This window comes from Contarinia nasturtii, unplaced genomic scaffold (assembly GCF_009176525.2).
Source record: "Contarinia nasturtii isolate CC-2019 unplaced genomic scaffold, AAFC_CNas_1.1 Cnas_scaffold_1182, whole genome shotgun sequence".
NCBI classification, from domain to species: domain Eukaryota; kingdom Metazoa; phylum Arthropoda; class Insecta; order Diptera; family Cecidomyiidae; genus Contarinia; species Contarinia nasturtii.
The window spans coordinates 610205-631798 of record NW_022198526.1 but is presented as its reverse complement, the minus strand read 5'-3'; the positions used below and the strand labels follow the sequence as shown (position 1 = coordinate 631798).

Below are 21594 nucleotides of genomic sequence, written 5' to 3'. Positions count from 1 at the left end.
TATCAAAATACAAACATTACTTCCACTGGAATGCAGTGACAGCAGTGATAGCATTACCAATACCATTACACACTCTCTTCTCACTCAATATACGTGTTTTATGCAAAAGTGTGAGAAGAGTGTGAGAAGGGAGTCGAATAAAACTAAACGAAGAGTGTGAGAAGAGCGTATACACTCTTCGAAAAGAGTATTATACTGACTTGGGATGCGCCACCCTGTATAATTGTATATACAAATATAGAGCGGTCAAAGAGACGCTACACTTACTGCTGTGAAATTCTTTACTAAACTGTGGAATCACCTCAAAAATGCACCCGAATTTATAGGGAATTATTGTTGTATCGACAAAAGTAAACGTTTATTAAAAATGGCCGATGATCAAAATCGAAATGTAAATCACCGTATGAAAATATTATTTGTAAAATAGCATAAAAGCACTCGTGGTTTGAAGCACAATTTTGAAAATGAACAGAAACTGCTTTTCAACCGTTTTGATATGAAAATGAGATTTTATTTGTGTTGTCGAAGAAAACGATTTATTTAGTCACTTTCATTTCACCATCAGAATATATTGTGTTCTGGGCCGGTATTCTAGAACAATCCACAAAAATCGTTCGGAATGATTTGTTTATATAAATAACTCAGCTCAGTGAAAACATTAAAAGTTATTGTTTTAATTATATTAACACTCACATTACTACAATCACTATAACAACCACTTCTATTGTTTTCAGTCCGATTCAGCGCCTGACCGTAGCTAATATTTTGAGTGTGTAACAATTTTTTTTTTATATTTTCAATGTTTGGCGACAAGCTGTAGAGCTCTATTAAAGTTATATTTTGGTACTTTTGGTGTCCATATTTGACGCCAAACGTTGAAAAGACAAAAAAATATTAGTTTCAAATGAATAGTCCGCTCAATATATTGTCGGAATAATTCCACTGTTGAAAGAGGTGTCGGAATAATTCCGAACAAAATAAGTGGAATATTGTTTATTTTTTTTGTCTTATGAATAACGACTATTATTCTCGTTATGTGCTACAATATTATTCAAAACAATATTCATTCATAGAAATATGTTTTTGGGAATAATTCCGAACAAATTGATCGGAAAGTGGCATAAGAATACCGGCCCTGATTTACAAAACAACTCCTTCTGAAATGTTACGATTGAAACTAATCAACACAATGCACTGTACACATTTGAAGTAACAAGCAAAATGAACGTCGGCGAGAAATGTCAAATTATAAACAAAGAGAGATGTGTGATTTTCGGTTGAAATTTGAATTTTGCTGACACAAGCAAATTAAGAAAAATCTGAGTGAATACACAGAGTGATACATAATGTATATGTAGACAGAAATGCATATGAATAATCAATACGTTGTATCAAATGCTGTTATTGCTTACGAAGCATCAACGAACACACATAGCTATCACACGGAGTCTGTCGAAACGTTTTATGTAAACACAATCGAAAAGAGAAATGTTTATGTATGCGATGCGATTATTGTTTATAAAAATGCTTTAAACTTCAACTCCGACATCAAGTCTCACACCAGTAATAAAACAAATGGAAATATATGACTTTTTTGCATTCAATTTTCTTTCAAAAATTACCACTAAACTGGGCCAAAACATTACATTTTTCAACGTTAAAATGAATAAAAAAACATTACATTTTTGTTTTTTCTCTATGTGCCTGGTTAATTTTAAGGTGAAAATATTTAATTTGCTAAATGTGATTCACTTAAGTCCACATAGTAATAAAATTGCTGAAGTGAAAAATGGCAATGAATACAATAAAATGGAATCAAAGTGACAACTTTAGAACAACTATATTTTAACCTTAGACCCGTCTATGGTGTTTACAACTTCATCCCGTCTCTATGGGTCAGATTGACCCGTAGTGCGTTTTGTATGGAAATTAGTCATTTTTCAATAAATTTCAACGAATAAAAGCAATTATTTCACGAAATATAAATTTTGCTCGTATTTTTTCGGTCGGAAAGTATTTACATATGTAACATGTGTGTATCACATGTGTTTTCATTTAAAAAATAATCGAAAAAACACTAAATCAAAGGTAAATAACCGATTCACGACGTCGTTTCAATAGCGGTTCGCTCGTTGTAATCAGTATTGATTGGACTACTCCATTATCATCAGGGTATTCTTCCTCTTCCTCGCTTTCAGCGAAGTAGCAAGAAATTTTTCTCGAAATTTCCAGAACATTCCATGAATTTCGGCCCATTTACATGAGTTTCTAGAACATTCTATTGCATTTTTCTCGAAATTTCCAGAATATTCTATGAATTTCGGCCCGTTTCAATGAGTTTCTAGAACATTCTATTGCATTTTTCTCGACATTTCTAAAATGTTCGAGAAAATTCGAGAAAATTCGGTTGAAATCCATGAAATTTTCTTCCCTTACTATCAATGAGAGACCCAGGGCTACTCATGAACCCAACCCCCTTTGGAGGGCAGCGGGTAGCTTCAGAAAAAATTGAGTGTATATGGACAAACAGTTTTGCTTTTAGCTATATTCCATATAAAATGTATGGTACAAAGAGTCGGGTCAATTTGACCTAGTGAGACGTATAGTGCTCATGTGTGTTTCATTGCTCTATCTCACATATATGTCACATATGTGTAAAATTTTCACTATGTTTAGAAAGATGAAGGTCCAATGTATACAAAAAAACCGAGAGTCAATCGCAATAAGGGCACACTATATAAACTCCATCTATTAATAACCGACTAACTACAATGTAAATCAAACGTATCTGTTTCCCCTTTTTATTTACTCCCTTCTCCTCTCGCTATACTTTTACATTGTAGTTAGCCTGTTTTACAAAGGTGTCGTTTCTGTGTAAGATGTGTGACGTCACAATGTATTTATATGGATAGCGCTCGACTCTCGAAAAAAACGATATTTTGATCATATATGTGATTTTGAGTATGTCTAATTTGCAAAAGAAATATGCCTCGGGTCAATTTGACCCGAGGGACGGGTCTAAGGTTAAAGTGTAATTAGATCTATGTCATTTGGTATGGTATGATGTGCAATGTAATGAGTCATTAAACTTCCATTGTTTCATTTTTGTTAGTAAAATAGCTATTGTAATTGCATTACATTTCAACGAAATAACTAAATTATTCACTTTTTTTTGCAAAGGACATTTTCAATATCCTAATTACAAAAGTATTTGTATATAAGGGTGTGCATATGCAAAGATTTCATCAGTCTAGTTTCGAAACTACTTTAGCACATTCAAAAAGTCTTCAAAGTAAAATTGCATTAAAACATTTTCGATAACCAAACGCAATATTTCAAATAAGGTGAAACTATTTTATTTTTCTTGTGCTTTGCAATGGAATGGAAAAGAATTCAAATGAAGAGAAAAACAACAGGATCTCAGTTACAGCCATCTGCAAAAGTGGCGAAAATCGATTCATCCGAAGAGCCAACCAGAAGAGGAATGAAATTCACACTTAATCCGCATTGTTGGCTCAAAGTGTTTGACTATTTGTCAATCGAAGAATTGCATTCATTCTGTAAATTAAGTGCTGAAAATGATCAATTTTTCACAGGATTTGTCAATAGTTTACAGATTGGTGGTAAACTATTAACATTAGACATGTCACGCTATGATTCAGAACAAGATGGATTGGTAATGGAAAGTATTCTAACCACATTTGGAAAATCATTGACAAGGTTGAGAATTGAAGTAAATGTGGCCAATCGGTTTGGGGAAGCCATCCAAAAAATCATCAAATATTGTTCACAAAATAAACTCGAGGAACTACAAATCGATCTAACATCACGTCAATATATAGATATCAACTTGAGTTTAATAGAAAAAGTTGTCCCATTCATTCATGGTGTAAAACATTTGCTTATCAGGTGTGATCACGGTGTTTCAAATGATTACGGCAAACTTTGTACATTTTTCATAAATGATGCTAAAGAACTTACAACACTTAAGTTGATAAATGTCAAGTGGGATGATATAGAATTTAGCAAACAAATTCACATTGAGCAGACCAAATTGACTGAATTGTACTTGGAAAATTCAGGAATATTTGATGATAATGTAGAATTCATAACAAAACTACCAAATTTAGAGGTGTTTGAATCCAAAAATGATTCGATAAGTAAATATCTTGTGAAATTAATTGGATTAGAATTGTCTGAACATTGTCCGAAGCTACGAATCTACTCCGATATTTCGCTTATGAATGGGGGAGCTCTTGGTATACTTCAATATAGTTTCCTACAAAGCATGAAGTGTCTGGAAGAAGTATCTATTTCATCGACTTCAACTGATGGCGCAGCAGTACAAATCATTCCGGAAATATTAAATGAATGCATTTTACTTCGTAAGCTGCTCATTAATTTAGAAGACAATGATAAAGTTTTATTAACAAGAACCGATGCAGACCAAAGTTTTACAACTGTCGAATTTTACTTCGATGAACCGATTTCGGATATTGGCAAATGTAATTTTTTTTTACGAAATTTGTCCCCCTCACTGAGAGAAGTTCGACGATTGAGTTTAACTTCCAAAGGTTTTGTCGTCAATGTGGCTGAAATTCTTCAATATACGCCCAACATTGAAGAGTTGAACATTTAGAAAAGTGATTTTTACCAACTACCAGATGAAGCGCGTAAGATCGAAGCCTGATCATGCCCGTAACTAACAACATCTCTAATGCGTATTCCGAGTACTAATCGAAGTTTGTGACAGTATGGATTAAACTGCGTTAAACTGTTAAATTAAAACAGTAGAAATAAACAGATTTTAATTTTTTACATTTTTGAAAATAAAAAATCTTTTGTTTTTTTAATCTTGTGAGATTTTCTGTCCACAATATTCAAAAATATTAAATCAACAAAAATGAATTGGTTGACATAACCTCAGTTTTGTGTCACAATCGTGATAAACCGATTAAATAATTATTAAAACAGTAGAAATAAAATAAAATCTTTGTTTTGTTTTGTAGTTTCCGGTAGTTTCGTGAGATTTACTACACAATATTCAAAAATATTAAATTAATAAAAAATGAAGTGGTTGACATAACCTCACTTTCGTTTTAATAATTATTTGATCGATTTATCACGATCGCGACGCAAAAGTGAGGTTATGTCAACCAATTCATTTTTTATTAATTTAATATTTTTGAATATTGTTGACAGAAAATCTCACAAAATTAAAAAAACAAAAGATTTTTAATTTTCAAAAATGTAAAAAATTAAAATCTATTTATTTCTACTGTTTTATTTTAACGCAGTTCAATCGATTCATTATGATTTTGCCAAACTATGACGGCCATATTGTCACAGACTTTGATTAGTACTCGGAATACGCATTAGAGGTGTTGTTAGTTACAAGTTTTATACAGAAAAACCTATACCATGATCAGGCTTCGCGTAAGATCAAGCAATCGATGGATAAAAGTATAAAAGGACGGCAGGCGGAAAAAGTTCATTTGATAGTAAGCCAGGAACTTGAAAATGAGCTCAAAGTACTCGAAAATATTTACGAAATTAGCACATTCATAATTCATTTTTTTTTTTCCTTTAACTCCTAGTGGAGCATAGGGCCTTGAGATAAGAATTCTTTATCTTTCTGGTTTCTGTTGATCAATTAATTCAGATAAATCGGTGATCAGCCGATTGTATCCTACATTTCTTATGATTTTGCCATATTCTATATGGCGTTGGATTTCTATTTTACGTGTCTGTGCTGAAATCCATACCTTTGTTGTACACAGACACGGTTGACACAGTATTTTGCAACTACATACGATGTTCTAAACGGTCATCCATTTATCTCCTGACCAAAGCTTGTGCAGCTTAACTCAGTTGATCGAATAGTGCCGCAGTAGTCGTAGTAGCCACTGTGCCCACAAATATTCATAATTCATTGATTCATATTAAATAATTTTTTAATCTAATTAATATTAAACAATATGCCTTGACAGATTAAGTAATATTGTGCAAAAGAAAGCGTGTGCAAGAATACCATAAAACCATTTCCACGCTAATATGACGTTTATTTCTCACACATTCGAAGACAATTAATTTGTAAAATTGAAAAATTTGGAAGACTACGATGAAATTACGAGTGCCAACAAAATTGGGTAGCACGTGAATATTTTCAAATTTAACTTGGGAATACAAGAATGTTTTGCATTTTATTATGATTTGGTTTCCCTTTAATTTTAATAGACATTTTCAGTGATTGAGTATAAGTAAACACTTAAAACGTTTGTCTTATCTAAATGTTTTATCTGAATGTTTGAAACTTAAAAGATTTTGTGCGAACATGCCTACGAATAGAGCGATGGGTTAATATGAATGTTTCGCGTAGCAAACACATGCCTTAAAATAAATGTTATTATAAAAAAGTTATCAGCATTGCAGTTGTTACTAAATTGCACTCAATGAAAATATATCGAAATATATATGAACTCTAGTTCATTATTAAAAACGCAAGTGCAATCACAGGAAAACCATCCAAAAGTGGTAGACATAAGCAAACATCTTTGAAGCCGCCAAAAAGATGTCAATAAACGAGTGATTAATAATATTTGATTGTATTTTGCAAACGCAATATTGCTGCACGTGATGAACATATGGGATCATTGTCATTTCTTCTCTTCTTCCAATTCTCTGTCAATCTCACTCTTTCAGTCTAAACAATTCACTAATACACGAGTATTTACAGTGAATATGGTTTATTGACATTTTTTTGGTTCGTTTGTATACAAACGTTAATAAAATTGCTCAACAAATCAATAACTTTGTCGTGGTTTTTTAAACAGTGGAACATTTTAATGATGGAATTTTTTACAGATGTCTCGTTATTGGGAGGTTTTTCTGTATATGTATAAATCTGTTTCAATCATACAAAGAACAAAGCAAGATAAACGGATGGTTACGTTGTTCGATGAAAATCCAGGTATGTCATTAAGCCAAGGTGTTGAACGGCTACGCCATCTTAAAATAGACGTCTCGCGCTCCATTCTCAAAAGAAGATTAGATGTGGCCGATATTCGTTATCGCAGTACAATGAAGAAATCACTTTTGACAGAAAGCCAGAAGAAAAACGCATTGACTGGGCAAAACAAAATTCAACAAGAGATTGGAGCGAAGTTATATACACTGAAAAGTCATTCTTTTGGCTGGTGAATAGCACTACCAATGCCTAGTCTAGAGAAACCCGGTATTACGACTGACATTTTTAGTCCGAATTCTATGACAACGCCATCTCTTGTTTCCCATCTGTATAAAGTATATATGGCATTACAGCGGTTCTATCAGTTCAATGTTGGGCCGAATAATAGCTGTCATTTTCTTGTTTACATTTTGCAAATTTGAAATTTGTCGTACCTGTTTTGTATAACATGCACTGACAAAACTAAGGTTATGATTTTGACAACTCCGTGTTGTAAATGCTTACATTCCAACAAATGTTGTGAAGTAGCCAACAATTGTTGTCGTTGTGAATACATATAATATATGCCATTGTACGTATTCACAATGACAACAATTGTTGGCTACTTCACAACATTCGTTGGAATGTAAGCATTTACAACACGGTGTTGTCAAAATCATAACCTTAGTTTTGTCAGTGTGCTCTTTTTTAAGAAGAATTAAAATGAATATTTGCATATACATCCAAAATGTATATTTCTGTGCATTTCATCACAAATATTTAAAATATTTGTATATTTCTAAATAAATAATGTATTGTAGTAAATTGAAGTGAAATTTTCAGCAAAGAAACAGCTATATACATGTAACCAAAGATGGCGTTCGCGATTAAGATTCCACTGACGTTTTCATATAAATATGCCAACGCAATCCCCGGTTAGTCTAGAGCCGAAAGGAGAGTGGTCGTTCACACGGTAAAGCATTCGAAAAAGGTGCATGTTTATGGTTGCTTCTGTGAAGCTGGTTTTGGAAAGTTGACGGTATTCACGGGCATTCTAAACGCCATGAGGATGAACCAACTTTATGCATCGACACTGTTACCCACCGCCAAAAAGTTCTATGGCAACGGTAATTCGAATTGGCTTCTACTAGAAGATAATGATCCAAAACACAAGAGTCGTCTCTGCACCGCTTGGAAAGAGGGAAATGGAATAAAACAAATGGACTGGCCGCCACAGTCACCCGATTGCAATCCGATCGATTGTTTGGGTCATTATGAAGGCAAGGCTTCGTGGTAAAACACACCGCAATTTGAAGCAGCTCAGTTCATTCATTCAACGCCAGTGGAAAGATTACGGAATCCATTTAACGGGCCTTCTGAATTAATGTTATACCAAAATTATTATGGTTATCATTCATAGGTATGGAGTTTCTGTTCCTATTGTGGAATCCTTATGTAAGTAATTTCAGGATTTTGTTCTACCCTATTATGTTGACTTTAACATACTTTAAATTTGTATAACGAGTTTGAATTTCATTTATACAAACACCAAATATAATACGGTTTCGATTTAAACTTTGATTTCTTCTCATTTTTAATCTAAATTACAATTTTTTTTTTCTGAATTTCGATTATGGATTCATAAACTTATGTTTTGACATTTATCTGACACACATAAGGATGCCCTGGCAATTACTAGCCGAAATATTCTCCTTCAAGTAAGTGATTGTAACAAAAAGTTAGACGGATGATAACCGATAAGTAATCACTCATCAATTAACAATGTTGATACATTTATTAGGGCTCGAGGACTAGCAACCGGACTGAGTGCTGCTATAAATTATATTATGGGATTTACAACAATCAAAACATATTATGATCTGCAAACTTCCTTATCAATGCCTGGCGTGTCACTGCTGTATTTTCTATTTTCTTTTGCTGGACTCATTCTGTTGTTTAATATTCTTCCGGAAACGGAGAATCGAACACTTGAAGACATTGAGTTACAATTTTCGTACGATTCCAAGAAGACAACCGATTGGCACATTCCAATACGTATCGGAAAAGTACAGAAAAATGGATTAGATAATAACGCGTAAACCAGTCTATGTATTTCGGATCACACTGTGTCGGTATTTTTCGTGTAGCGACATACCGTAGATTATATGTGCAGTTGCGTTGAATATCCAGATATTCTAAAATATCTCGGATGGATATCCATCCAAAATACAAAGACTGGCGTAAACATATCATTTTTTAATATACTGTTCTTGATAAATTATACATTTTGGGTTAGTTTTAATTTTAAGAGAATATTTTTAAATATATAAAGCATGAAGTCATATAAAAGTGATTAAATGATCATCATTTGAATGACATATTATGTTGGTAATCATTTTTTGGAATGCAAATAATTGAATATATATATTTGGGTTGAAGCTCATCCGAGAAATCTCATCTTCAGCGTTGAAAAAAATTCGGATTTGAAGGTTTTTTACGTTGTAAATCAATATGTGTCAGTAACGTATAATATATAGTCAATATTGATTTATATCTCACTCATCCAAATCAAAAAAATTAATGGCATCAGCGATGATGTAGTGACGATAAATAAAACTTTCTAAACGCGTATCACTGGTTTGTTCTAACCTGTTTTTATCACCAAAAAAACTACACAATTTTTCATTTGAATGGTTCTTTTAAACTTAGTTCTTCAGATAATTTTGATTGGATTGGTTGCTCCAATTGAAATGAACAATATAAGGGTTATCGTTTATTTTCTAGCAGCTTTGACTATGTCATTATGTGAGGAAGATTTAAAAATTGTCAAATTTACTAGATATAAGGATGGAATTAACGATTTTGACTACGAGTAAGTTGTGAACAATTGTGTCGTCTAAAAACTAGTCCTCGTAAATAAAATATGATACGTGTCTATTCTTCAGATATAATATAGGTGAAATGCCTTTATTCGCTGGTAGAGTCACTCCACTTTCCGATAGGATTCCAGGACTTTTTCTACTGGTGGGTGCAAACGCTACATTTTATTGGGTTAAATTTTCAAACGATGAACTATATAAGCAAAATTCTTTCGAAAAATTGGTTCGATCTGGTAAATTGATTTTCATATGAATTGCATCGAAAATATGTTCCATCATATTGCTAACTTTGGTATTTCAGTTGAAATTCATACCGAACGTGACATATTAGCTGATTTAAAAGACGACTTTGTTTATTATAAAGTATTTAACAATGGAAACGTGACAGGTGGCCCTTACAATCCAGAGTAAGTTTTAAAGTGAAACGGTGGATTTTAAATGGGATTTATATTTTGAATTTTTCATTTCTTTTCAGTTGGGATTTAAAAAATGTCAGCTTTATATTGGCCGATGTGAAAGCGAAAGTTTTTAATTACACGTACGTTTTTTACTTTGATGTTATTTAAATTGTATATTAAAAATGGTTTTTATGATTTAGGGTTTTCTCAAAAAACAATCAAAGGCAGGTTGTTGGTAAAACGTCTTATGATAAAAGTCCACGTGTTCAAACTATTCATTTGCCGCACCGTCATGAATGTTATTCATATGAAGCATATTTTACAAACAAGGAACTCGCCTCAATTAAACATATTTATAAGAAAGTTACGCAAATATTAAGTAAGTCAATTCAGATTTGAATACAAAATCCAAATCTTAATCGTTTGTTGCAATCTATTACAGAATGTAAACCACCATCTCAACCAAAAGGGACCACTTCAGAGGAAATTGCTTCAAATCTTTAAAAGAGCTGAAAAATTGTTCATTATTTACTTTTTTATCATAAATTCCAATTGCAATAATAATCAAATTATTTTGAAGATTTTTTTCTTAAATTCGATGTTTTATTTCATTGAAATTTTTCCTTTAGATTTTGTAACTTACTTGTTGGCTTACTTAGAATTCAACATGAAATCAGAATAATACGGAAAAATTTTGCAAATTGATGATAAGCAACTGCAACACAACAGCAAATTGGCACATCGTAACTAATCAATGTAACCAATTGCCTAATAAACCATTAAGATTTTATATTTGATTGAATATTATTACTAATTAACAATGGAGCTGCAAAAGTTGCACATAGTTAAAATATATAAGTACCAACATAGGATCGCTCTACGCCAGTTAACTTGAATGAAAACGATCGCAAAATGTCAAAATTAAGTGCTTTTATTTGTATGTGCACAACTATTGCTGTTGGGCTAAGTATGAGCAGAAATGTTCATTTTACGAAAGTACAAGGTGAAAATAATGAATTTGAATATGGGTAAGTTGAAAAACGTTGTTTGTATAGCATTAATCTTGTTTGTATAGCATTAATATGAATTTTAGGTATGCAATGGACAATGGTGAAAAATTCAATGGAAAAGCGATTCGTTTTCCCATATTTTCACCAGGGAATCACCCGTATTGGGTTAAATTTTCTAAAGATGAAATGAGCCAGGATTCGTTTGATAAAAATGTGAACTCTGGTGTTTTTTTTTCATAATTCTTAGTCTCTTAGATTAACACTTCTATAATCTATATGTATGTAATCTCTTCCAATGATTTATGATTTCAGTTCAACTTAATCATCGAAATGAAATACTAGCTCAATCAGAAGGTGATTCGGTGATTCAAAGAGAATGAAGAGAGATGACGAGGGGATTGTACCGTAATTTAAAAGTCAAAGAGATTGAAGCTTTTTTAACACTTCCTAACGTTACGTCTGATTTCGAATAAAACCACTCACAGAAGACGTCAATTGTAATATTTGCGAACTCTGGTGGTGATTTACTAAATTACCACCATTACAATGTGTGGCATGGTGATTTTTGTATGTATTGTATGTGCTTTGCCGAGCAATATTACTATCGCTCAACGCAGTGTTGGTGGTAATACTGTACAGCGCTGTCACAGCAAAGCAAATACAATACATACAAAAATCACCATGCCGCACATTGTAATGGTGGTAATTTAGTAAATTACTACCAGAGTTCACAAATATTACAACTGACGTCTTCTGTGAGCATTGATTGCAACGAAAGATTTTGAAGAGTTCACAAAACAAAACTGCATTATCACATTGTGAATGGCTTAAAAGTCTGATATTCTTTTTAAGTTCAGTTTATTTGGATAGGTCAAGATCCACGGTCAAGATTATTGAAAATCCAAATGCAATACCGTTAGTTTTGAACAACAGCTCCTAAAACACGGTCAAAATATAAAGAAAAAACAAGTCATTTAGTTTTTTTGTATTTTAATTAAGAAACGTATGCAAAAACAAGTTTTATAATAATGTGCAGATATCTATATTATAAAAACGAAATGCCATTCTTTTGTCCTTAACTCCTCCCACAATTTTCAACCGATCTGAACCAAACTTTGCACACTTATACTTTGGACCGAGATCTAGGTCACCATGAGGTTTTGGACCAAATTGGACTACTCCATCACGGTCGATTTTTATTTTTTTAATATTTGTATGGGGTATGTCAAAATTTGTAAATTTCATGATCAAATTCGGATTCCTCGGCCCAAAATTATGCGGGAGAGGTACTTTTGAAGTTGGTTTAACAGCCATCATGGTCCAACACGATTTAACACGATAAATAAGGTCAGTCATAATGGTACATCATGATCTAACATCATTTAACACGGTTATTGAGGTCGGGCACCATGGTCCATCATGACCTAACACCATTTAACATGGTTATTGAGGTCGGACATGATGGTACATTATTGTCTAACATCATTTAACACGGTTATTAAGGTCGGACATGATGGTCCATCATGGACTAACAACATTTAACACGGTTATTGAGGTCGGACATGATGGTACATCATGGTCTAACACGATTTAACACGATAAATAATGTCAGTCATGATGGTCCATCATGGTCTAACACCATTTACCACGGTAAATGGGGTCAGTCATGATGGTCATCATGGTCTATCACGATTTAACACAGTCTATCATGGTCCATGACTTAAAATTGAAGTGAATATTGAATGAACAAAATTTAATAAAGTTAAAATCTATAGAGAGATAGGAATTATAATAACATGTCTAGCCGAGCGAGCGGAGCAAGTAACATAATAAGTATTAGGATGTAATCCTAATAACATTATTATGATTTTATCATGATAAGTTAATAAAATCATAATAACGTTATTAGGATCCGATCCTAATAACGATATTGATGGGAAATCTTATTATTATTAACTTATCATAATAATTTTTTATTACGTGCAAAACTATATGGCCCAACAACATTTATTGAGGTGGGACAACATGGTAAATCATGGTCTAACACGATTTAACACGGTAAATGAGGTTGGAACATCATGGTCTAACAACATTTAACATGGTTATTGAGGTCGGACAACATGGTAATCATGGTCTAACAACATTTAACATGGTTATTGAGGTCGGACAACATGGTACATCATGGTCTAACACGATTTAACACGGTTATTGAGGTGGGACAACATGGTCTATGCCTTAAAATTGATATTAATATTGAATAAACAAAATTTAATAAAGTCAAAATCTATAGAGATAGTAATTTCAGAGATAGGAATTATAATAACATGCCTAGCCGAGCGAGCGGAGCGAGCGTGCCGTAGCGAGCGAAGCGAGCGGAGGCCGGCTAGTTGAATTCTTAAAGTCACTCGAACTCGTTTTGCGCCAGACTTATAAAAAAGTGCTGGAATCTTCAAAAATCAATTTATTTCATTCTGTGGTTCTGATGAGAGAAGTAGTTTAATTAAATGAGTTTTAAACAATTGTAGTTGAATTATAGATGTGCCAAATCCGATATGTTAATACATTTTGTATTATGATAATATTTTATTAGGATGCTATTAACTATTAACAACCAATCATACTACACATAATAACATGAGTAGTAGTATTAAGATCGATGTTAATAGCGAGTAGTAGTATGTTTATTATCTATTAAGATGCCGAAGTTAATACGCGCCATTTGCAATTTTGCACAGCAAAATACAAGTGTGAGTTGTGTGTTAGTAGAATGTCGATTGTAAACAAGTGTGAATGCAAGGGTGAGCGAGACAGCATGAAAAAAAGATTTGCCAAGCACGATTTGGGGGACAGAGATGACAAATCTTTACGTTCTGTTCACAACACATGATATAGACGACTTAGCTGTGTTCGAGAATTGAGAAAAAAAAATTTGTTTTTTTTTTCACTTTTTGTGCTCTATACCGAGTCTCCGAGAGTTTCATATAAAGTTGCCATGTAATAGATGATGAAAAATTGCGAAAAATGAAAAAAATAATTAAATTTTTTTTTCTTCGATTTACAAATATTATCACATTTTCTGTTTCACCTGGTGAAATCAGAATGAAAAAAATCGCATTCCATATCATCTAAATCACGATCTGGACTTTTTTCAATGTTTGAGTGCTCTATACCGAGTCTCCGAGAGTTTCATATAAACTTGCTATGTGATACCTATTGAACAGATTTTTTCTCAGTTCTCATACATATAGTACATAAAATTATGATTGAAATGTCCAAAAAAAAACTCTTTCTCAAACTGTCCCCCGAAAAAATTTCTATGAATAGGACTCAAAAAAAAATTACAATCGAAGTGTCCTTCAGATTTATTGCAAATGAAAATGGCGCTTAGGAAAATTTACATGAATCTTTTTTGTAGGGACATTTTAGTTTGAAACAAATATTCGGGACACTTTCATTTGAAATAATTCTGCGGGACACTCCAGTTTGAACCAAAATTAAGTTTCATTATTATTCTTAACCATTCATATGTCTTACACATGGTGTCAAAAGAAGCAAAAAGCCTTCACGTTCTTTCTTAAAAGTTACATAACATAAAATGCAAAAGAAATCAATCAAATAAAAACTAAGAGTGTTTTATTTTAAGGAGAACATAAATCAATAATAATATTAAAGCGGCCTTTTAGTCGTATTAATCCAGTTATTGGTGATGCGTCTTTCTTTGAGGCACTCTCCGTCATAGCCAACGAAAACAATACTTATGACAGCATTTGGAAAGCAATCGTACACCATTTTCAAGAATTTCTCGTCAAATTGTTTATCATTATCAAATTCAATGCCATCATCGGAATCCGTTATGAATGCCCTCTGGATCAATTGAATAACAGCAATTTGCTTGCAATTTTTCCGAACACATTCGAACATTCGTTGTGCATTGGAAAAATCAAAGTCGGATTCAAATGCGACGGAAAGTTTCACAATTTTCGTACAGTTTTCGAATAGATGCTTAATATTCATGTTCTCCATATAAGCAACGATCAAATTCAATGTGGTTAAATTACGAAATCTCGAAATCACATTGATCAGCATCATATGCATTAAATCATCAGATTTGCTTCGATCCTCGTATCCTCCAACCGTAAATTCTTTGACCCGACCACAGGCCACTTCGTTCATGCCATTAAACACATGCTCCATACAATCATCCACACGATCCAGTTTGATCGAACGTAGATTGTTGAAGATATCAACTTCGCTCAATTGCTCGTTGGATATAAAAGGATTCTCTATGTAGTGTTCGCACATTTCCAAATGTGTAAGTTTTGGACAGTTGAACATCGTAAATACATTATAGTCAACCGACTGAATGTCCTCTAGCACCAATTTTACTAAATTCGGAAACGAAAGACTGTATCCTTTCATTAAACACGCCTGCATTTTTTGCACATGCAATTCGATCAGCTGTTTTCCACATTTTGCCATCAAAGCGTTCCAAAATTGCTTACGTTTGTCTCTTGGTGAGGATGGAGCCAAAATCGAGGCTCGCTTAATGTCGTCGCTGAAACGTTGGAGAACACCTTCCGCCAGCGGCAAATTATTCATATCGATTTGGAAGAGTTGTTGTGAAATTTTCTCTCGCACCTCCTTTCGTAGTCGAGTACAAGTTTCGTATAGTGCACGATGACTTTCGCCATTTAGAAAGGAAAATATTTTCTGAAAACATTTATTGGTTAGATTTAATATCGAACAGTTGCGATCCGAATCAAATCCAATCCAATGCACAAGTTGACCATCTTTTGTGATTTTCTCTTTGGTTACAACTATCTTTTCATACTGATCAAATGTAAATTTAGCTGTGCGACGGTTTTTGACAGCATCAACAAATCGATTGAAGAAATTCAAGTCGAACGATAAACTTTTAATCACTCCGTTCGTATGCCTAGGGTTAATCACAAAGAAAAGAATGAAAAAAATGGAAATTAATCAATATGTAATGGAACGTAATGGAAGTAATGGAAACATATAATGAAAATCAAATATGTACAGTTTAAGAGCAAAGTAATCGTCATACATTTGCAACAACACTGCAAACACAATGTGCTAAGTAGTCTCTCCCTATCTTTCACTGTCTATCTCTGTTGTTCGTGTGCTGAACCATGTTGTCGATGCAACGTCAATGCGATAGTGTGTATCCAACGATGATTCCTTCGTTGCTCTGCTCTGCTTATCATCTCACTACTACCACTACTACTACCAAATCTCAATTTTTGTCAGCAAAGTGTTTGCTAACGCAGCTTCGTTCAATTCATTTGCAAATTGTTTTTAATTTTTGTGTGTATATGTGTGATCAACCCCTTACTACTTTCTTGCATACTAAATAGATTTCGATATTGTGATTTTATGAAATGGATGTAATGGATGTAATCGAGTATCACTTGCGTTGTATATTGACAATGTATTTGAACGCGACTCAATTTAAGAAGCGCCATCTCTTTCACGCCAGGTTCTCATATATTTTTTTCTTGCAAATAAAATTGCAAAATTGTATAAATTGAATAAGTTTTGCAATAATAATAACGAAAATAATTAATAGAATTTATAATAAATAAAAAAAATTGAAAAAAACACACAAATATTTTATATTATATGATATGTAGCTTTGACTTGTAGACCATGTAGAGATGGTTACGTGGAGAAAATATGTATTTGTCAAACATTGATATCTGTCAAAAGAAACAACGTAAACAACACGAAGTGAAGCTATTCTGGTGAATCATATAATATAAAATATTTGTGTGTTTTTTCAATTTTTTTATTTATTATAAATTCCATTAGTTATTTTCGTTAATATTATTGCAAAACTTATTCAATTTATACAATTTTGCAATTTTATTTGCAAGAAAAAAATATATGAGAACCTGGCGTGAAAGAGATGGCGCTTCTTAAATCGAGTCGCATTGAAAGCCGACTGTAAGTGATACTCGGATGTAATGGAAGAATAATCGAAAGAATGGATAGCATTCTTCAATAATGGAATAGTAATTTTTAAAGTAAGTATACCCCGTTGTATGCACATGAATTGTTACATCGCGTAGATTTTGGCCCAAGGTAAATAGCTTCAGAATATGTTCATCGGTCAAATCAAACTGTTCGTCTGCATTTTGAATTCGTATCGCCACCAAATTGGAAAGACGACGGACAAGAATTTTGAGAAGTTTCATTTCCATTCGACGACCAAAAATCTAAATAAAAAAAAATATATACATATACAAATATTACTTTTTGACAAAAAAAGATGGGGAATTATTATCTTGGCACTCACATCAACTCTTCGAAGTTGCTTGAATGAGCAAATGACATCTATAATATCGCCACGTATTTCGCATTTGTAGTCCATTTTCACTGGCATGACTTCCAAATTTCGTAGATTTTCACATCCTTTTGAAATAGCTGTAAGAATACTTACGATAGTACCATGTCCGAGGGAAATTTTTAATGACTCCAATTTCCTCATTTTAATTGCTTCCAGTTCACTTGTAAAACTGCCGTCGAATGTGATGAGGTCAAGAGCACGGAGTTCGGTCGCGGTGTTTTGCATTTTTTCCAATACTTTAAGCCCAATTTTATCGCAGCGCACGATTGCCAAGTGCTGAAGTTGTGGATGATTTTTGATAAGCGTATCCAGATCCGATGGAAGAAATCCTTTAACTTTAACCGCATGGAAACGTGTAAGTGACGGATATACATTTAAAGCCCATTTTGAATTTTTCATTCGAAGCTTATGCAACGACAATTGTGTGAGTTTAGAAAAAATTGGAATCAGCCCCGTCACACTAATTGGTGCCTCTTCACCGTTCAGTGTTACTTTCAATTTTCTTAAAGAATTACACTTTTGCTCAATCGTATGGATTAGCCAATGATTTCGAACGATTACGGAGCAATTCATAAAATCAACATGTAAATTTAGTTTCAATGATGTCATTCTGTGACCGAAAGTGTTGAAAAATGGCCAATATGGTTTCGGCTCTTGAGTCGCGTCGTCAGTATAAACAATCACGCTGTAATATTTATCGTCATTTTCTCCATTATACTTTGTGGTAAATGCTTCAATTGCAATGACCCTGAAGCGCTTACAAACTCTTGTAGCGGTCAACAAATCGGTATCGTTCAAATGCTGAAAGATTTTGGGAAATATTTCGTCTGAAATGCTCATCAAATTCAAATCATCCGTCTCCATGCGCTCGGCCATTTTCAAATGAAGATGATCTCAAATCTGTGTAAAGAGATAAGCACTTTTTTTACCATGTGCAATCTTATCATGTGAGTAGATATAAAAATGTGTGTTGAAATCAGTTCAACGATTGTCGAATCAACATTCATATTGATGAGATCACTTTATGACCTTTGTACTTACCGTGAATAACGAAGAATAAAGGTCTCACGAAATCCGTTCAATTTGAATTGGAATTCAAAATTCCTTTACAAAATGACTATCAATCGAAATCACAAAACGAAAATCAAATTGCAACTATGATGATTTCAAAATTGTTTTGGTTTTTGATCTCCCATATTTAAATAATTTTTTTTTGTAGATTTGGTGGTATATTTGGGTAGTTCCAATTATTTTTAGGTTATTCAGTGTTTTTAACAAGATCTTTCATCATTGTAAAAATCACTGTTGTTTACTCCACGACACACACAACTTCTATGACAAAGAAATATGATCAATATGTCACATTCCACATTTTTGACATTTTGATTATAAGTGCGTAAAATGATTTTTGTATGTGTGCATATTTGACAAGAAACTGTCTCATTCAAAATCCATGTAATGTTCAAATGTGAAACCGGCATACTGATCTTTTGAATACTATTTATTAGTAGTGAAAATTTATTTTAGGATACTCAAAAAGCAACAGTAACAGATCTTTTGAGTGAAATAAGAAATGTTTCAGTGCATCATGTGTCACTTGATTTGAATGAGTTAATCGAAATTCGGTTATAGATGATAAATTTTCCACGAGGAATGCGCGTCTTTAAAAATACGATTGATTTGTTTCAGTCACGAGCACGATGTTGGCAGTACCAAATATTTTCAATGGGAACAAATTTTCCGCTCCAATATTTCAAATGGCTCTCCAAGATTTGGCGAACAGCGCACAATAATTTGAATTGCCTTCGATGTTAATTCGGCGCATTTTTTTAATAGTCGGCTTGAGTGTCAGCAACAGTTCCAGTCCATCATTTGTGAAACTAACGAAATTAACTATAAATAAAAATATTTGATACAATCTTTTGAAAATGAATACAAATAGATACACGAGAGTGCTAAATGCCTAAAGTAGTCCACCAAATATTTTACCGTATTTCACATGTCATTGAATTCCAAACTTCTAACGACTGAAAAATACTCACCTTATTCCGAGAATAAAAGAAAAAAGAACATTCAATTTAATATGATTCAAAAGAGTCCGTTTCCAAATGACCCAAATTAAATTCACACAACATGAGACCGTTAAATCACTTATGAGTAAAACCAGAATTCACTTTGAATGCAACTAATTTTTTTTAATTCGTAGAAGAAAAAAACAACATGCTCTCTGTGTTTTCGTTAAATCCAATGTAGATTATAGTTTATTGAGAATTAACTGAAAATTTATTCCTTTTGAACAACGGTAGTTTTTTCTGACACATACAAACCGTCCAAGAATTTACGAATATCCTTATTTTTGACGGTTGTCGATTGTTGGATGAGCGCAGCCGAACCAGAAACAGCTTCGATGTCATTGCCTTCAATGATCAATTCATCCTTTTGTTTTGTTGAGTTAACAACGGTGACGCCTGGTGCCATTTCGACGCGACGAATGTATTTTTCGCCCAAGAAATTACGGATTTCAATCACTGTGTTGTTTTGGGATGTAACGCAGTTGATGGGGAAATGCGCGTATACAGCACGCATTTTGTATTGGAATCCATATGTAACACCTGTATAATCGAAGACAAAAAAAAAAAACAAATAAGAGGTTAGTTTCACACTTTGTATTGCAAACAAAACACGACAATAAGGTGAACAAAGTCATTTGTTTTAGTATTATTTTGGGACACAACCAAGCACAACATTAGCAAATAAAATGCTGTAAACACACTGAATACTTTGATAATTCAATTTTCGGTTTCGAATTTCAATTTACCTTTAATCATGTTTTGGATGTGCGAGCACACGGTGCGAACGGCAGCCAATTCTTTTTTGGTTCCAAACCATTTTTCGACCTTCAATGTACGTGGTGAAACCATTTGGATGTCCAATGCCAAGTGTTTGAAGTTGCGCTTCAGAATACCACGCGGGCCTTTGATTGTCACAATACGTGACTTAACGGAGGCTACAATGCCCCGTGGGATTTTAACACATTGATTTGAGTTGATGGTTCTCATTTTGCCTACAAACAGAAACAAGGAAATTATATTGAAACATTCAAACTTTGCACAGACGAAAAAGTTGATTTATGCGAAATGTGATTGAATCTTGCAACAATTTCAGGTTATCTCTACAGTATAAATTCGTACGGTCCCTATGTTTTGTGTATATGATAGCTGTCAAATCACAATCACTCGAAAAATGAATATTTTTCAACAAAAATTCCAAAATCACCAAAATATATTTATATCAATGCATTGCTGAAAGATTCCTGCACATAATTTAACATAATTTCGATATAAATCACTTCATTTTTCTATTGATGATTTTCAATTAAATTTCATCAATTCACAGAGCACTTACACGTTATTCGGCACCTACCGGAAAGAGAAAGAAAAGGAACGTTTGACGTTTACGTTTGCGATGTCATACACCATTCAACCGCTACCGTTCACATGCGTAGCTGTCATCGGTGGTGTACGTAATTTCGTATGTGTTTCGGGTTGGGTCGACTGTTATGTGAACCGCATACAAATAAACGAAATTCAAGCTGAAAATACGGACATTTTTAATCGATCAAATTTTTCTAGAATTTTTGTTTACTTTTAAAACATTTTTTTCGATTTAGTTATAGCAAGTTGTGTACTTTCTTATGTCAGAATCGCTTCAAAAGCACACCCAATACAGCGACACCTGGACATGAAATTTAAAGTATTTTTAAATTGATTTAAAATCCACTTGAATTATTGACTTTTCAAAAATATTCTTATATGACCAACATGAAAATCGAACAATTCATTAAAACAATCAATTCATTAAAACAATTTTCACCAGTATTCAATCTTCGAAAATATCAAAATATGAGTTTCACTATTTCGAATACGTTTTGTGCAAATGCGTAGTAGTAGTAGGAAAATGGGGATTCGAGTGCAGTAGTTGCGTCAACCAA

At 33.2% G+C, this 21594-nt stretch overlaps 3 protein-coding genes across 3 annotated transcripts; 1 reads left to right on the top strand and 2 right to left on the bottom strand.

Annotated features, from left to right (window-relative positions):
- Positions 1-9708: 9708 nt before the first annotated feature.
- LOC116344892 lies at positions 9709-10770 on the top strand. Its single transcript, XM_031773741.1, has 6 exons — positions 9709-9818; positions 9892-10058; positions 10127-10232; positions 10301-10363; positions 10424-10602; positions 10666-10770. The coding sequence occupies exons 1-6, from the start codon at positions 9742-9744 to the stop codon at positions 10725-10727; spliced, it is 654 nt and encodes a 217-aa protein (XP_031629601.1). The 5' UTR covers positions 9709-9741; the 3' UTR covers positions 10728-10770.
- Positions 10771-14840: 4070 nt separating this feature from the next.
- On the bottom strand, positions 14841-19058 carry LOC116344861. Its single transcript, XM_031773672.1, has 4 exons — positions 18645-19058; positions 17553-18503; positions 17291-17472; positions 14841-16169 (listed from the first exon to the last, which is right to left on the bottom strand). The coding sequence occupies exons 2-4, from the start codon at positions 18477-18479 to the stop codon at positions 14900-14902; spliced, it is 2379 nt and encodes a 792-aa protein (XP_031629532.1). The 5' UTR covers positions 18480-18503; positions 18645-19058; the 3' UTR covers positions 14841-14899.
- Positions 19059-19827: 769 nt separating this feature from the next.
- LOC116344838 (60S ribosomal protein L9) lies at positions 19828-21141 on the bottom strand. Its single transcript, XM_031773626.1, has 3 exons — positions 21009-21141; positions 20422-20667; positions 19828-20215 (listed from the first exon to the last, which is right to left on the bottom strand). The coding sequence occupies exons 2-3, from the start codon at positions 20660-20662 to the stop codon at positions 19887-19889; spliced, it is 570 nt and encodes a 189-aa protein (XP_031629486.1). The 5' UTR covers positions 20663-20667; positions 21009-21141; the 3' UTR covers positions 19828-19886.
- Between the last annotated feature and the right edge of the window lie 453 nt (positions 21142-21594).

Excerpts from the sequence above, each read along its gene's own strand:
- LOC116344892 (XM_031773741.1), top strand. The coding sequence starts at position 9,742 with ATGTCATTATGTGAGGAAGATTTAAAAATTGTCAAATTTACTAGATAT. Across the intron at positions 10,059-10,126 it reads CGAAAAATTGGTTCGATCTG|TTGAAATTCATACCGAACGT; the intron begins GTAAATTGATTT and ends TTGGTATTTCAG. Across the intron at positions 10,603-10,665 it reads GAAAGTTACGCAAATATTAA|AATGTAAACCACCATCTCAA; the intron begins GTAAGTCAATTC and ends AATCTATTACAG.
- LOC116344861 (XM_031773672.1), bottom strand. The coding sequence starts at position 18,479 with ATGGCCGAGCGCATGGAGACGGATGATTTGAATTTGATGAGCATTTCA. Across the intron at positions 17,473-17,552 it reads AGCAACTTCGAAGAGTTGAT|ATTTTTGGTCGTCGAATGGA; the intron begins GTGAGTGCCAAG and ends TTTTTTATTTAG. Across the intron at positions 16,170-17,290 it reads ATTCATGTGCATACAACGGG|GCATACGAACGGAGTGATTA; the intron begins GTATACTTACTT and ends GATTAACCCTAG.
- LOC116344838 (XM_031773626.1), bottom strand. The coding sequence starts at position 20,662 with ATGAGAACCATCAACTCAAATCAATGTGTTAAAATCCCACGGGGCATT. Across the intron at positions 20,216-20,421 it reads CATCCAAAACATGATTAAAG|GTGTTACATATGGATTCCAA; the intron begins GTAAATTGAAAT and ends TCGATTATACAG.